The following is a 16426-nucleotide window of genomic DNA, read 5'->3' on the forward strand; positions in this document are numbered from 1 at the left end:
TGGCTTTTTTCTTTTTGCTTATGTGGTGCTGAGGAATCGAACCCAGGGCCTCATGCATGCAAGGCAAGCGCTCTACCACTGAGCCACCTTCCCAGCCCAATCATTTCATATGTTTTAAATCACTTTATATAAAATGCTTATTTGATCAGTTAATTAAATACAACAGTTGGTGATTTAATCCTGCTGTTTTCTGACTACCTGCTTTTGGATTTTTTTTCTTTGTAAGATTTGAAACCTGAAGGAACTTTATCTGGGGAAATCCTATGAAGTCTGGACCAAAGTCATAGTCCCAGATATAGTGTTGGTTTTGCTTTTGCTAGGTGTCCAGGTGCCTAAGAACACTTTTTATATTAACTTCTTGATAGGAATTATGGGATAACTTAGTTGTATCATATGACAACTTCAACTCTAAACCTGCAATAAGGTCAGACCTACAATTACACATTCTTAGAGGGACAGTTCTCCCTTCCTGGTTAACCAGAGATCGAGCTGGGTCAGACAATGCTTCTCATTTTCTTTCTATATGCTAGATTAATTCTTTTTACCTACTTTTTCACCGAGGATATAGGCTGTTGAGAGTTCTGACTTCATAGTGTGAGCATGTTTACAGAGATATGCAGGCCAGCACCTTACCCCCTATCTTTAAATGGCCAGATGAGTTCAGGTCTCTGGGACACTAAAGGTAATAATGTACCTAAGCCTCTTATCCTAAGGCTGCCATAGAATTAATTTGTACACTTAATTGCTCTCATTGTAGTTTCATCTTCATCTTACTTACTGTTTTTTTGTGTGAATTCAATTATGTATATTAAAAAACATATAGATTGCTAGGTGCTAGTGGCTTATGCCTATAATCCTAGCTATTCAGGAGTCTGAGAACTGAGGATTGTGGCTCAAAGCCAGTCCAAACAGGAAAATCCATGAGACTCTTCTCTATAAGTAACCACCAAAAAGCTAAAGTGGAGCTGTGGCTCAAATGACAGAACACTAACCTGAGCAAAAAGAGCTCAGAAACAGTACCCAGACCCTAAGTTCAGGACCAGAACAAAAACCAACAACAATAACAACAACAAAAACCATATAGCCAGGTGTGATGATACACATTATAATTCCAGCTCTTCAGGAGGTATAGATGAAGAAGACAGTGGTTCAAGGCTAGCCTGAGCAAAAAGTTATAAAAACACTCTATCAACCAATATTCAGAGTGTGGTGGCATATGCAGGTGTGATCCCAGATAGATGTGGGGTATAGTTAGGAATATTGAAGCCTAAAGTCAGTTCTAGGGGAAAAAAAAAGACACCTTATCTGAAAAATAAAGCAAAACAGGATTGGGGACATGGGCCAAGTAGTAAAATGTCTGTCTAGCAGGCACAGTGCCCTGAGTTCAAGTCCCAGTATACCCTCTCCAATGTGTGTGTATGTGTATATATATATATATATATATATATATATATATATATAAACATATACTGTATACTATGCATTATATAGTATATATTTGTGGTTATATATGCCATATATACTCTAGTAATATTAGCATTATATATGTATATATACACACATACACTTTGATACTGTTTTGCATTTTAAAGCAGAATTTTCATGAGATCTAATGTTATACTGCTTGAAATGGAAGTTTGTATTGTAGTTCACAGCAAAGAGTATATGCTGGTATTTTGTGCTTTCTAACTAATGCTGAACCAGGCATTGGTGGGTATACCTATAATCCTAGCCACTCAAAAGGCTGAGACAGAGGATAATGATTCAAAACCAGCCTAGGCAGGAAAGTCCCAGTGAGACTCATTTCCAATTAGCCACTCAAAAACTGGAAGTGGCCCTGGCTCAATGTTGTAGAGCACTAGCCTTTAGCAAAAGAGCTCAGGGACAGCACCCAAGCCCTGAGTTCAAGCCCCACAACCAACAAAAACAAAAAAAGACCAAAAACAACAACAAAATCTCCCTAATGTTGGATTACTGAAAATTGTTTTACAGATCATGTAGTTTGTTATCAGTGACAATTCAGAGAAGAAACATTTAAAATTATTATTTAAATACATAAAGAGCTTGTTGGAACAAATTCTAATCTAACACGTCTGTTTCAGGATATGTAAGGGCCATCCCATAGATTATAGACAAGAATTACTTTATGTTCATTCAATAAACATTTCAGCATATGCCTACTATTCGTAACACAGAGATGACTAAAGGTACATTTACTTAATCAAGAAAGTCCATTTCAGCCAGGTGCTGGTGGCTCACACTTGTAATCCTAGCTACTGAGGAGGCTGAGATCTAAGGATCTTTGGCTTGAAGTTCCCATGAGACTCTTACGTCCAATTAAGCACTCAAAAGTCAAAAGTGGAGTTGTGACTCAAAGTGGTAGAGCATTAGCCTTGAGCAAAAGAGCTGAGACAGCACTCAGGCTCTGAGTTCAAGCCCTACAACTGACAAAAAAAATCATTTCAAAGCCAAGTGTTAGTGGCTCATACCTATAACCCTAGCTATTCAGGAGGCTAAGATCTGAGGATTGTGGTTTGAAGCCTACCCAGGCTACCCCATGAGACTCATCACCAGTTAATCACCAAAAAGCTGAAGTAGAGCTGTGGCTCAAGTGAAATTTTTGCTTTAGTTACTTATTATTAGAAATCTTGTTATGTCAATAGTTATGTATCTGATTATTTAATTTCTGCCTGGAATAAGTTAACTCACCTGAGCACAACAGATAAATACAACTGAGATTGTCAATAGGAAAGCTGATGAAACGATGACATCAACTGATCTCTGAGGACCTCGACGCTGAGGGAGGAGAGAGAAAACATTTTAAAATACATTTACTAATTAGCAACTAATTTCTATGCTTTCATTAAGGTGTTGATTTATCACTGCAGGTTGGTCATAGATTACAGTGCTGAAAACATACCTAATTTGACAGATAAATATTAATTATGAAGTGTTAACATTTCCTGAAAAGTGATGACTATGTAGTATAGAATCCTTAGCAACACTTTCACAAAACTTTTTTTTGTCAAATACTATGATCCTTTATCTAACAATTGTTTCTTGAGCATTTGTTCAAAACTAAGCACTGTGTTTGGCGCTACAAATATAACAGAAAACAAGACACAAATTCCTTTCCTTTTCAGGACATAGTAGGGGAAGAAGGCACAACAAACTCATACTCATGAGAGTATGTGATAAGCTGCAATGAGTAATATGCAGGAATGTTATTCATAGGACACTTTGAAGCATCCCTCAGGGAGACTTAATCTAGATTTAGAGATGAGAAGAGGGGGCATAGGAAAAGCTCCCTAAGTAATATTTATATGAAACTATGGGGTGGGGGTAGGATGGCATACAGCAGTGCTCCAGGCAGAAGAAAAAATAGAAAGAAGAGCATAAAGTAAGAAGGATCACAGTCCTTTTTTTTTTTTTAAGGATTTTGTTGTTTATCCTAAGAGAAATGGAGAACTTCCAAAAGTTTTAAGAATTATATGATCTAATCTATATTTTAAAGGGATCTCTGTGGTGAACTGAAGAAAGTATCACAGAGGAAATGTCAATGCTTGAAAACCAGTTAAAAGGCAGCTGCAACAGACCAAATCAGAAGATCCTAATTGTTTTCAATTAGTGTGTTAGAATTGGAAATGAAAAAGAAACAATTCAAGACACATTCTACAAGCAGAAAGGAGAGAAATCTGTGATAAAGTAGACACTGGAAATCAAGAGAGTGAAGTATCAAGGGTAATTTCTATGTCTGGGCTTCCATGTTTTCCTTACTAAAATGTAAGCTCTTAAAGGTAGAGATGTTGATCCAATTAACAGTAAATGACAAATGGTTAAAATTAAATATTTATTGACTAAAATAATACATACAATACTGTAATACCTACTTAGGATTGGTAATGAGGGAAAAATCTGAAGAGAATTTTGCTATGTCAAGCAACAAAGATCATATGTATATCTTTGTACAATATGGTGTCCCAGAGGAAAGAGAAATCTATGCTAACTTATAATACTTCCCAATAAAAACTAAGAGCTAAATTTAACAATTTAAATTAATAAAAAAATTAATTTTTTTGGTTGGTTGTGGGACTTAAACTCTGGGTCTGGGCACTCAGCTCTTCAGCTCAAGGTTAGTGCTCTACCACTTGAGCCACAGGGCCACTTCTGGGTTTCTAGTGGTTAATTGGAGAAAAGAGTCTCATGGACTTTTTCTGCCCAGGCTGGCTTTGAACATAGATCCTCAGCTTCCTGAGTAGCTAGGATTATAGGCATGAGCCACTGGCACCCATCACAGAAGAATTAATTTTTAAAACAAAAAGCAAATAGTGCTTTTTTTTCATTGTTACTTCAAAATAAAAACCATTGAGGATCTAGGCATGTCTGAGTATATTTTAGTCTTGTGTTAATTTTAATAACATAGTATTTTGAATAAATATCCTTGAGTTTTATGATTATTTCACATATAATCAAATTCACTGCTTTTAAATACAACAAAATACCCATAAAAATTCTTTCTTAAAACGAATTCAGATATTTTCCTTTTCACTCTAGGATATTTCTATCTTATTCCACTAATAGAAGAAATACTGAAAAGATTAGAGTTAGGTACTGGTGGCTCATTCTGTAATACTAGCTATTTAGGAGGCTGAGGTCTGAGTATCACAGTTTGAAGCCAGCCCAGGCAGGAAGGAAAGTCCATGAGACTCATCTTCAATTACCACCAGAAAACCGGAAGTAGACTGTGCATCAAAGTAGCAGAGTGCTAGCCTTGAGCAAAAGAGCTCTCAGGGGCAGCACCCAGGCCCCAAATTCAAGCCTCCAGCTGAAAAAAAAAAAAGGATTAGAGAAGAAAGAGCATAAGATCGATGTAGACCAGGCACTGGTGGCTCATGCCTATAATCTTAGCTACTCAGGAAGCTGAGATCTGAGGCTCGATGTTCAAAGCCAGCCTGGGCAGGAAAGTCCATGAAACTCTTATCTCCAATCACCACCAGAAAACCAGAAGTGGAACTGTAGCTCAGTACTTGTCTTGAGCCAAAAGCTCAAGGACAGCACCCAGACCCCGAGTTCAAGTCCAATGATTGATAAAAAAAAAATTAATTAAAAAAATTGCAAGCTAGTATTTTAAAATAGTAATAGGTCACTTCAGTAAGGACATCCATTGGTTATAATCTTCAAGATTCTTTTTTTAAGTAGTGGGCTCCCTCTACTGGCTTCTGATAACCATTCTAGGCAGAAACAAAAACCCTAATTTAGCTTTTGAATGAGAAATTGGTGATTATACATTCATAGACATGTAGATATTGACAAAGAAACTAACAGAGGGGCACATTAAACGTATTTTTATCACTATCATTCTACCTTAAGATAGGAACGAAGAGACAGCCACATTTTTATATTCTGTACTTTCTTCAAACGGAAATGAGGAACCTCAGATTTTCGAGCCCTCCTTGCAGATGTTAAATGTCCAAAAAGTTTTGCAAAAAGCAAACGCTAAAAAAGATTAAGACAATGATTAATTCTCCAGTAGCTTACTATGGCAAAATAAAAACCACCAAAATATAAACTGTAATAATTTTATTTAGCTAAGTTCTATAAAAGCAAAATATTTAAAATAATAAAAATTTAAATCAATAATCAACATTATCAAGTTAAAAGATGAAGTGAAATACTAAAATACTCTAAATAGCATTAGAACAAAATGCTCTACTCAGAAGTCTGTATTATACTCACTTGTTTATAAGTTCTTTCTGCTACACAGAGCAAAAAAAAGAAAATCCATACAAGAGACACACGAACCACAAAACTTATTATAACCATAGAAAGAACCATGAAATCTTCATTAGAACCAAATGCAATCACATAAAGTTCTGAAGCTGAATGTGCTGTGAGTTGTTCCAAGTCTGTAGCTTGAGACAGTCGGAAAACAAATGGAGTTAAACCCAGGATTAGAGAGATGGCATTTCCAAAAATCTGGTATCCTATTCCTGGTATATGGCTGTTCACCTTGATAGAGTCAGGGGGAGAGAGAAAAAGAAGAAAATATATACCTAAAGTTTATTTAAAATGAATTCCTATTGAGATTATTTGTAACAGCAGGAAATCATTGTTAAATACATTAGTTCTAGTACATGAATACAAATGAAATGTGAGTGCCAACTATAACAAATTATATCTTAGTTTTAAAATAATTCATCATTAGACTTCTAATTCCTTAAGTATATATGATTACTCACTCTTAATGATTATACCAGTATTACTCGATATTGAAAAAATTCTCTGCATCTAATTAAGTTAAAAGCATATTACAAAATGAGATCTCATACCCACTTAATTTTAAGTCTTTAAAGAAACAACTCCTGGAATTATACTTACTCAATCACTGTGTAACTTGGGTTCTATAAACATTGATGTCTCCTCAATACTATTTTAGAAGAGAGAGCAGGTCAGAGTTTCTAGACACCCTAGCTAATTGGTTTTACCTGTTCACATTGAAGTATGTAATAGAGTATGTCAATTTCTAAATTCGTATTTCACAAAAATTAAGGACAAAAGTTGCAGCATAATAATGCACCAAAGACATTTTGGATAACAAATTAGATCATACCTCCTTGTCCAGAAAAATTAGATAAAATTTGAATAGAAATCATACCCACACTGTTTGCACTATACTTCTTCTAACTACTCAAGATTTTTATAATTGTCTAAATTACTTCTGTATAGTTATGTAAGCAGATGAGTATAAATACATTTTTTTTTTTGTCAGTCGTGGGGTTGAACTCTGGGCCTGGGTGCTGTCCCTCAGCTGTTCAGGCTCAGGGCTAGCACTCTACTACTTGAGCTACAGTGCCACTTTTGGTTTTCTGGTGCTTTATTGGAGACAATAGTCTCATGGACTTTCCTGGCTTTGAACAGAGATCCTCAGATCTCAGCCTCCTTAGTAGCTAGGATTACAGGCATGAGCCACAGGTGCCAGGCTAAATACCAATTTTCTAGCTTGATCTTTATGTTTCGAATACTGATAATTGAACCAGTAAAGATGATACAGAAAAATAGCTCTTCATCAGCATCTGGATATATTTAGCGGGTTCTCAATTTACCCACTGAAAGCAAAAGAAAATAGTCTGAAAGAGAAAGTTATACATTGTATTCTCTAATCCTGGTCAAGAGTAATGTTAAAAGATGAGAATGATTTGGTGACAAATCAATGTTCAGGATGGAGACAAAAAGCACAACTTTTTTTCCCAGGTGAGATCATTAATAACATTTCAGTAATGATTGATGGTCACTAATTTTATTGCTGAATGAAATGAATAAAATTTTAAAACTCACTCTGTTCATTATCATCCCACTGATTTCAAGTACTGACATGTCCGCTTTCTTACAGTCATTGCCTTCCCATACAATAGCACTTATTTTTTCTAATCCAGGATGGGAGCTATGGAGCCAGGGTAAATGACTCTACAAAAAAAAAAAAAGAAAAAAGAAAAATTGGTGAAAATATTTATTATATTTCACAAATAAAAAGTTTGCCTATAAATTATATAAACTGTGCACAATTTTAATTACTCTAAAATAAAAACTGAGATATATTTATGTGATATATATTTATCATATTTTATAAATGGAACATATATGTGCTTTATCTGTACTCCTACACAGAATTTCAATTACATTAAAATTCCAACTTAAAATTAGCATATACAACATTGAATAGATGACCTAAGGAATTATGCAGTTACAATATAAAGAACCTAAGAACTTTTTTGTAACAAGTATTAGGTAACGTATAGTTTTAAAATATCCTAAAATGTGTCAGGAAAAGTATTTTTGTATCAGTGTATGTAGCTTCCAATATGCTGATATTAATGGATGAAAATTTGTCTATAATGACCATTGTCCATTGGCTAAGATTTGAACCCCTTAATTTCATCCTGAGTCTCTCCCTCACACTTACCTTTAGTTAGTTTTAGATTACTGATTTAGTTACTTTTCTGGTATTATAAATAGTTGGGTTTTTTTTGGTCAGTCATGCGGGCTTGAACTCTGGGCCTGGATGTTGTCCCTGAGCTCTTCAGCTCAAGGCTAGCACTCCACCACTTGAGCCACAGTGCCACTTCCCATTTTCTAGTAGTTAATTGGAGATAAAGAGTCTCACCTTCCTGCCTGGGCTGGCTTTGATCCTCAGCTCTCAGCCTCCTGAGTAGCTAGGATTATAGGTGTGAGCCACCAGCATCCAGTTTAAATAGTATTTCTTAAGAAAGTCAATTAGGGTTTTTTTCCCCCCCCAGATACAGCAATCATAGGAAGCTGAAACACACAGAACTAGAAGCAGTCTCTGAATTAGGATAAAGGATCTCTCAATGTTTCAAGGAATTTAAAAAGAAAGAAAAACTGAAAGGTTTAGTATAAAAAAAAAATCAAGGGGCTGGGAAGGTGGCTCAGTGGTAGAGGCTTGCCTTGCATGCCTGAGGCCCTGGGTTTGATTCCTCAGCACCACATAAGCAAAAAGAAAAAAGCCGGAAGTGGCGCTGTGGCTCAAGTGGTAGAGTGCTAGCCTTGAGCTAAAGAGCAGAGGGACAGCACCCAGACCCAGAGTTCAGGCCCCATGACCGGACCCAAAAAAAAAAAATCAAAATTTTAAGTTTGAGCTTTTCTGTTTTAGATCTATAATTACAAGAGTAAAACAGAATTAATGAAACACTACCTTTTGTATAAGCAGACTGTGAGATAATACTATCACTTAAAGATTATATCTAGAATAGTTGGATAATTTGCTTATATTACAGCTTTCTAACATAACTCTTTAAAGGACTGGTAACATCCCCACATTTTATAAAAAGGACAGGTTTGGCTTAGATAATATATGAGGAAAATCATTAAGAGAATTTGACATTCTAATATATATATTTTATAATGTAGTTCATTAAAATCACTTGCTAACAGTAAATAGAAGAATGGATTCTAGTTATATTTTCTTTGGAATGCAAAAATCTGATTAAATATGGTTTTAAAAAAAACCTGTTCCTGGAATTTTAAATAAAGGATGAAATTTTTTCTCTAGGAAAGTTCAGTTAAACGCTTTTCCAAAAATAAAAGATTTCATGATCTACTTTCATGGTTTCTATTTCATTACTTGAGGGTTTTAAGAAATACTATGAAATACTAGTTATTACCTATTAACTGAATTCCTTCAAATTTATAATTTATCCCCAAGAAAAATATTCTAGTTTGGGTTAGAAGTAATTTATACTAAAAGAAGTATCAAACTTTCTCAGAAAATTTGGTAATTCTGAAACAATTAGAATTATTTCAAATAGAATAACAGAGTCAAAAAGCTAGGAAAAGCCAGGCACTGGTAGCTTACAATTGTAATCCTACTCAGGAGGCTGAGATATAAAGATCATGGTTCAAAGCCAGCCCAGACAAGAAAAAGCCAGAAGTGTAGCTGTGGTTCAAATGGTAGAGGGCTAACACACATTAAGCTAGGAGAAAGAAAAGATTAGGGCATATAAGGACAAGTGTAAGACACCAAATGCAAAGTGATAAAATTGAAATGCATCAGAGTTTAACCAGGGATTTATCAACTTTTTTTTACTCAGTTTGAACAGAAACTGAATTAATGAACAAAGGCATATAAATATCAAGAAGGTAAATCTAGAGACAGAAACAGAGAATCAAGAAGTTCATCACTGTACTGAAATTACTTTGCAACCTTCTCACTTACATTCTAGAAAGCCAACAGGCAAGAGAACATAACTATTATAAACTGGTGAATTTAAAGTCAGTCAAAAGAACTGTGTGTGCGCGCACGCACACACACGCACGCACGCACACACACACACACACACACACACACACATGATGTACACTGATCAACAATCTTCTGTGTGTGTGTGTGTGTGTGTGTGTGTGCTGGGCTGGGCTTAAACTCAGGGCCTGAGCACTGTCCCTGCGCTCTTCAGCTCAAGGCTAGTGCTCTGCCACTTGATCCACAGTGCCACTTCTCATTTTCTGGTGGTTAACTGGAAATAAGAGTCTCATGGACCTTCCTGCCAGGCTGACTTTGAATTGCATTCCTCAGATCTCAACCTCCTGAATAGCTAGGATTATAGGTGTGATGCACCAGTGCCTGGCAGTTCTGTAGGTTTTGTGTGTGTGTGTGTGTGTGTGTGTGTGAAAATACCATATAGAGGGGTTACAATTACGTGAGCAAGGTAATGAGTACATTTCTTTCTTTTTTTTTTTTGTCCATTGTGGGGCTTGAACTCTGGGCCTGGGTGCTGTCCCTCAGCTCTTCAGCTCAAGGCGAGCGCTCTACCACTTGAGCTACAGCGCCACTTCCGGTTTTATGGTGGTTTTATTGGAGATAGGAGTCTCACGGTCTCTCCTGCCCGGGCTGGCTTTGAACCGCGATCCTCAGATCTTAGCCTCCTACAGGCGTGAGCCACCAGCGCCCGGCATGAGTACATTTCTTAGCAAGCATTGTTGCCTCCTCCTTTGTTTGTTGATTGCTTTGAATACATGCACACAGTACGATAATACCTCTACATCCATTCACTCCAAATGATAACTTCAAGCTCCCTTCATCCACAAACCACCTATCGTATTATCTCCCTTTCTAGTAGACTCTGTGGCCTCTTTTATATTATAGAATAGAAATCATGACAATTCTTTCATTGTTGTACTTGCTTCAGACACTCAATTCTCTTTTTTTTTTTTGTCAGTCGTGGGGCCTGAACTCTGAACTCTGGGCTTGGGCGCTGTCCCTCAGCTATTCAGCTCAAGGCTAGCGCTCTACCTCTTGAGTCACAGCGCCAATTCCAGCTTTTTCTGCTTATGTGGAATCGAACCCAGGGCCTCATGCATGCAAAACAAGCACTCTACCACTGAGCCACCTTCTGAGCCAGACTTATTCTCTTTTTATCTCAAGTGAAGTTGTGTCTATCAATGGTTAATATTCTTCCTAATTATGATTTCCCTCTGGAATCCTAAGAAACTCTCATTCTACCAATCAACTTTGTCCCCCCTCTATACTTCTCTCAATTTTCCCCTACTGGTTTTCTTATATGTATATAAATATGTTCAATTTGCCATCTTGATAGTAACTACTATATTTTCATTTCTTATTTCTCCATTTACTGCTTCATTTTCTCCTAACTTTTACGGTCATACTTCTTTAACCTTATTCAAACACTTTAGCCCACTGCAATAGAAGCTCCTTTTCCTAGAGCCAGAAGCCAAAATCATATATTTTAAATCTGAAACATTTCATTCATCCTGAGATTGTTTACCATATTTTAATTTTCCTATCTATTTGCTTCAGATAGTTTAACAAAGCATTTTAGGTAAAATTGAAAACTAATGCTTCTTTCTCTTCCTTTATTCCCTAGATTTACGATTCCAAATTTGGCATTTATTATTCTCTTGTATTTTTTGGGGGGGGAAGGATCCGGTCGTGGGGCCTGAACTCTGGGCTTGGGCGCTGTCCCTCAGCTCTTCAGCTCAAGGCTAGCGCTCTACCACTTGAACCATAGCACCACTTCCGGCTTTTATCTTTTTGCTTATGTGGTGATGAGGAATCGAACCCAGGGCCTCATGCATGCAAGGCAAGCACTCTACCACTGAGCCACCTTCCCAGCCCTCTCTTGCATTTTTTAGACTCCTAACTATATGTAAAATACCTTTACATGTTTTAACAGTTTGTACCAATAGTATGTTACATAGTTCTGCAAACTGTTTTTGTTCAAAAAGCTAAGTTTGTTTCAATGTTCACAAAACATTCATATTGATATTCATATATATTGATATGTGATTTTTGTAACTAAGTTCAATTTCACTGTTTATATAACTGTTTCATTATATGTTTTAATAATTTTACAGCTGTTGAGTATTACATTAGTTCCAACTTTTCACTGTAATGTACACTGCAGTATTTTTAAATGTTTTCTTGTGTTTATCTTTGAAATATTCATTGTTGTGGAAAGAAAAGGTCCTAAAGTATACAAACTGCTCTCCTAAGCAGCAGTACAAATTTGTGTCAATATATCCTTAGTAAAAGTTTTTTCTCTGCATTTTTGCCAAACACTGAAATTAGACTTTTCTTTTTTTGTCAATTGTGGGACTTGAACTCAAGAGCCTGGACACTGTCCCTGAGCTTTTTTTGCTCTCGGCTAGCACTCTACCACTTTGAGCCACAGCCCCACTTCTAGTTTTTTGGTGGTTAACTGGAGATGAGAGTTTCCCAGACATTCCTGCCTAGACTGGTTTGGACCACTGAGAAGCTTTATATTACAGGCATGAGCCATCAATGCCTGGCTGAAATTCATTTTTAAATTTTAATAATCTCATCAGTATGTTATCTCATTGCTCTAATTTAAATTTACCTAACTAGTAGCAAAACTGATTGTTTTTACTTATATTGTTTGCTTAGCTAAGTTACCGATTTGTATCATTTTGCTTATTTTGTCTTTGTCCTTCTGTAGGAGCTCTTTATGTTTTCTGTGTAAGTAATATTTTAATAATATGATGCAAATATTTTCAGCTTGTGTCATGTCTTTTAACCATGGTCTAATTTGTAACCCAAAGTTTTAAGTTTAAAGGTATATTTTTAAAAATATATCCTTTGAGATCTTGTTTTAAAAAGTTCTTCTCTAAATTAAAATAACAAAGATGTTAATCCCATATTTTTTCCTAAATTTATTAAGTATTTTTCTTCACATTTAGGAAGGACATGGAACAACACAATCACTACCATACAATCCATCCTTTTGCCCTGACTTGTAATATCACTTATTAGTCATTTATACATCAAACCATCCTTAATATGTTTTTAGCAAGTTTTCCTATAATTATTCAGAATTGCCTGTACTATTCTTGTATCCCCCCACCTTTCTTTTCCTCTTTTTTCCCCTTTGGTGCCAGTACTGGGGCTTGGAATCAGGGAATGGGCACTATTTTTAAGCTTTCTCATTCAAGCCTAGAGTTCTACCACTTAAGCCACAGCTCCACTTCCAACTTTTGGTGGTCAATTGGAAATTAAGAGTCTCATGGGACTTTCCTATACAAGCTGGTTTCAAACTATGACTGGTACACAGCTTTTTTTTTAATGTATGTACTGGTCCTAGGCCTTGAACTTGGGGCCTGGGCCCTATTCCTTAGCCTTTTCTGCTCAAGCCTGGCACTACCACTTGAGCCACAGCTGCACTTTCAACTTTTTAGGTTATTAGAGATAAGAATCTCATAGATTTTCCTATACATGTTGGCTTTGAACTGTAAGCTACATATCTCAGATTTCTGAGTAACTAGGATTATAGACATGAACCATCAGCACCGGGCTGTTTTTCAAATAATGTATACATTAAATCAATTTAAGTCCAACTAACAAGGAAACAAATAGCTGTTGGAATTCTGACAGAGAAAGCAGTGAAACTAGGCATTTTTTTCTGCCACATGCCTTTAATAAAAATGTTTCTAAATTTTCATTACTAAGTATCAGAAGTGCTATGGACTGACTATTTATATTCTTCTCCCACTCCACCCTTACCTCAAATTCATCTCTTAAAGCCTAACTGCCAAATGTAATGGTATTTGGAAGTGGAACCTTTGGAAGGTAATTAGGGTAAAGAATCCTAATGAGAAGCACTAATACCCCTATAAGGGAAAAACAGGACCAAAATTCACTCTCTACTATATGAAGATACCAGAAGACAACAAGAAGACAACAACCATTAGCCTGGAAGATGGGACTTTCATCCAGGAAGGAATTCACCAACAACCCAGTGTCAGCCCCTAATCTTGGACTTCCAGTCTCCAGAACTGAGAAATAAACGTTTATTGTTTAATCCACATAGTTTCTTGGATAACTACCCTTTACTAGAACTACTCTTCATCAGACAGTTAGGATTTTCTTCTATCTCTAATTTTCTAAAGAGTATACCTATTGATTTATTGACAGAATTTGATAAGGAGTTAGAAGACAGAGAAAAATGAGAAAGAGGTAGGGTTTTAAATGATCATTAAGTTTCTGGGTTGTTGAGTACATATATGGGAATACATCTCACCAAGATTTAGTGTGTAATAATAGAAAAAGATTTATAAGCAAAGACAGAGGACTTGTTTGAATTCAGTGTACTGATAGGATGTTCAAATGGGGATAACTCATACAACTACTGTTCAATACAATACACTCTATTCACATGTGGCTATTAACTATTAAAATGTGGCTATTCAAAAACAAGATGTGCTTTAAGAGTTTACAATGGATTTTGAAGACTTGGTACAAAAATGTAAGGTAGTTCATTAATATTTTAATATTAGATATGCAAAGTATTTTGAGTAAATTTGGTAACTAAAACTATTAGAATTTAGCAGGACGCCAGTGGCTCATACCTGTATTCCTAGCTATTTAGGAGACTGAGATTTGGGGATCTCTGTTCAAAGCCAGCCTAGGTGGGAAAGTTGGTGAGAATCTTATGTCTACTTAACCTCCAGAAAACTGAAAGTGGTGCCATGGCCCAAAGTGGTAGAGTGCTAGCCTTGAGCAAAAGCTCTGAGGGACATCACCCAGGCCCTAAGGTTCAAGCGCCACAACTAACACCCTCCACCAAAAAAACCCCTATTAGAATTAATTTAACCATGTAAGTGTTGATAATGATTCTTATATTGCTAATGAATAGTGTGGCTATAGATATTTGGTAATACAAATGACTCACAGAACCCTATTTACCAATAACTTCTCAGGGACATATGTGTGCAAGATGAGAGAGACAACCACAATATAAACACTTAGATTTTATAGTCTAATGAAGCCAGACCACAGCTCTCATACAAAAAGAAAAAAATTACAAAAATATTTTTAATTGAATATAAGATTCTCTTCACTGCTGTAAGTTTTGCACATACACTCAAGACAAGATTGGGCCATAAGACTAGATTTGTACATACATTCAAAGGAGCTCAACTGATAGCCCCCACATAATCCAAGACTGTAAACCAACCTGATGGAAAGGGTCGTCTCTATATTCTTTTTTCACACATGGATTAATTTGAGGATTTTCCACATCTGTCTCACTGGTACAAGATGAACGGCATTCTGCACAATGTAACAAGTCTTCCCATAATACATCTTCTGTTTCAGATTCTGGCCTTGTGCTCTCAGAATCCTGTCTGGAACTTGAACAGCGAGAGCTGCAACTAGTACCCGATTTAGGGGCATCCTGAAATCAAGATATTCTTTGACATTAATACAATTTATGTACCCTTTCCAACTCAGAGGGTTCTATCAGAACCATATATAGCTATGTTTTCTGAAACAAAAACACACTGTCATGACAGTGCAAAAACTAGCAAAATATTAAAAATACATGTTAATTTTAAAGAAATAACAAAATGCCCTCAAATCAAAACTTCTTTGAGCATATTTCAGCTCAGATGTTAATTTACAAGAAAAAGTTGTGCGTCTAGTCGACAGAGACTAGTCTATATAGTCTATAAGCTCATATGGCCCGTATTTAATTAACTATTACTGCTTTTTTTCTCCTCCCATTTTTCATGCTAGAGATTAATAATACATAGAGTATTGCAGTCAAGTCCTACAACACTGAGCTATATTGGAAGCCCTTGGTTTTCTGACACAGTGTCTCTTTAGCCTAGCCTAGCTATGGATTCATTATCACTCACACATTTATTATTAACAGCATCCTACCTGACGGACATTGCCCTTCTTTCCAGATTATCTTTCCTCTTCTGGCCAACATCCTTCTATTGTAGCTTTCTACTGCTCTACTGGATAAAGTTTAAATTCCTTGTCTTTACTGCTACTTTTTGAACACAACCTTTTCCTCCAGTGATATTAAGGTCCTCTTTAGCATCAAAAATAGCTAGTTCTTTACCACTTTAGGCTCTGATTATGTTCATTCCTTTTATCACTAATCGTGCTTGAAAATTAATTGAATATGTGGCTTTGACTATAAATCTGGCGTAAAGGTTCAACAAATGGTTTAAACCAGCTACTTAGAAAAATCAATTTGATCCTATATGATTTCTATTCGTCTAAGAATAGATTTTTGCATTACTTTCTAAAATATGTAATTTTCCCTATCTTAATTAAGTGTTCATGCATTCAATGTTCTCCACAAAAGATTAATATAACCAGAAGTAACAAAATATCCTGGATGAGTAAAGTATATATTACTAACAATTTATTGACTAAATACAGAATGAGTCTATATTTAGCACATTGATGAAGTGTGGGCAAAGAAACAAAGGGTGAGTAAATAATTTTTGAAGACATGAACAGGAAAATGTATGAAAGAATCAACGAAAAAATAAAAAAAACAGACAAAAAGGTAAAAAATCAGTCTTTGTTTTAGAAAAATTACTCCAAAAATATTTCAGATTCACAAGTGTCAAAGAAAATACT

At 35.8% G+C, this 16426-nt stretch overlaps 1 protein-coding gene across 3 annotated transcripts in view; it reads right to left on the minus strand.

Annotated features, from left to right (window-relative positions):
- The window catches only part of Phtf2 (putative homeodomain transcription factor 2), a 107933-nt gene that overhangs the window by 10070 nt on the left and 81437 nt on the right, over positions 1-16426 (minus strand). For 2 of the 3 annotated variants that reach the window (XM_013035282.1, XM_013035281.1), the window contains exons 10-14: positions 15003-15221; positions 7336-7464; positions 5737-6009; positions 5365-5496; positions 2710-2796 (exon numbers count right to left, since the gene is read on the minus strand). In XM_013035282.1, coding sequence (XP_012890736.1) covers positions 2710-2796; positions 5365-5496; positions 5737-6009; positions 7336-7464; positions 15003-15221 — 840 coding nt within the window. Of the gene's footprint in view, positions 1-2709; positions 2797-5364; positions 5497-5736; positions 6010-7335; positions 7465-15002; positions 15222-16426 lie in introns of those variants that run through there. The other variant, XM_013035283.1, reaches the window with a different exon arrangement.

Source organism: Dipodomys ordii, unplaced genomic scaffold, assembly GCF_000151885.1.
Source record: "Dipodomys ordii isolate 6190 unplaced genomic scaffold, Dord_2.0 Scaffold207, whole genome shotgun sequence".
Taxonomy (NCBI): domain Eukaryota; kingdom Metazoa; phylum Chordata; class Mammalia; order Rodentia; family Heteromyidae; genus Dipodomys; species Dipodomys ordii.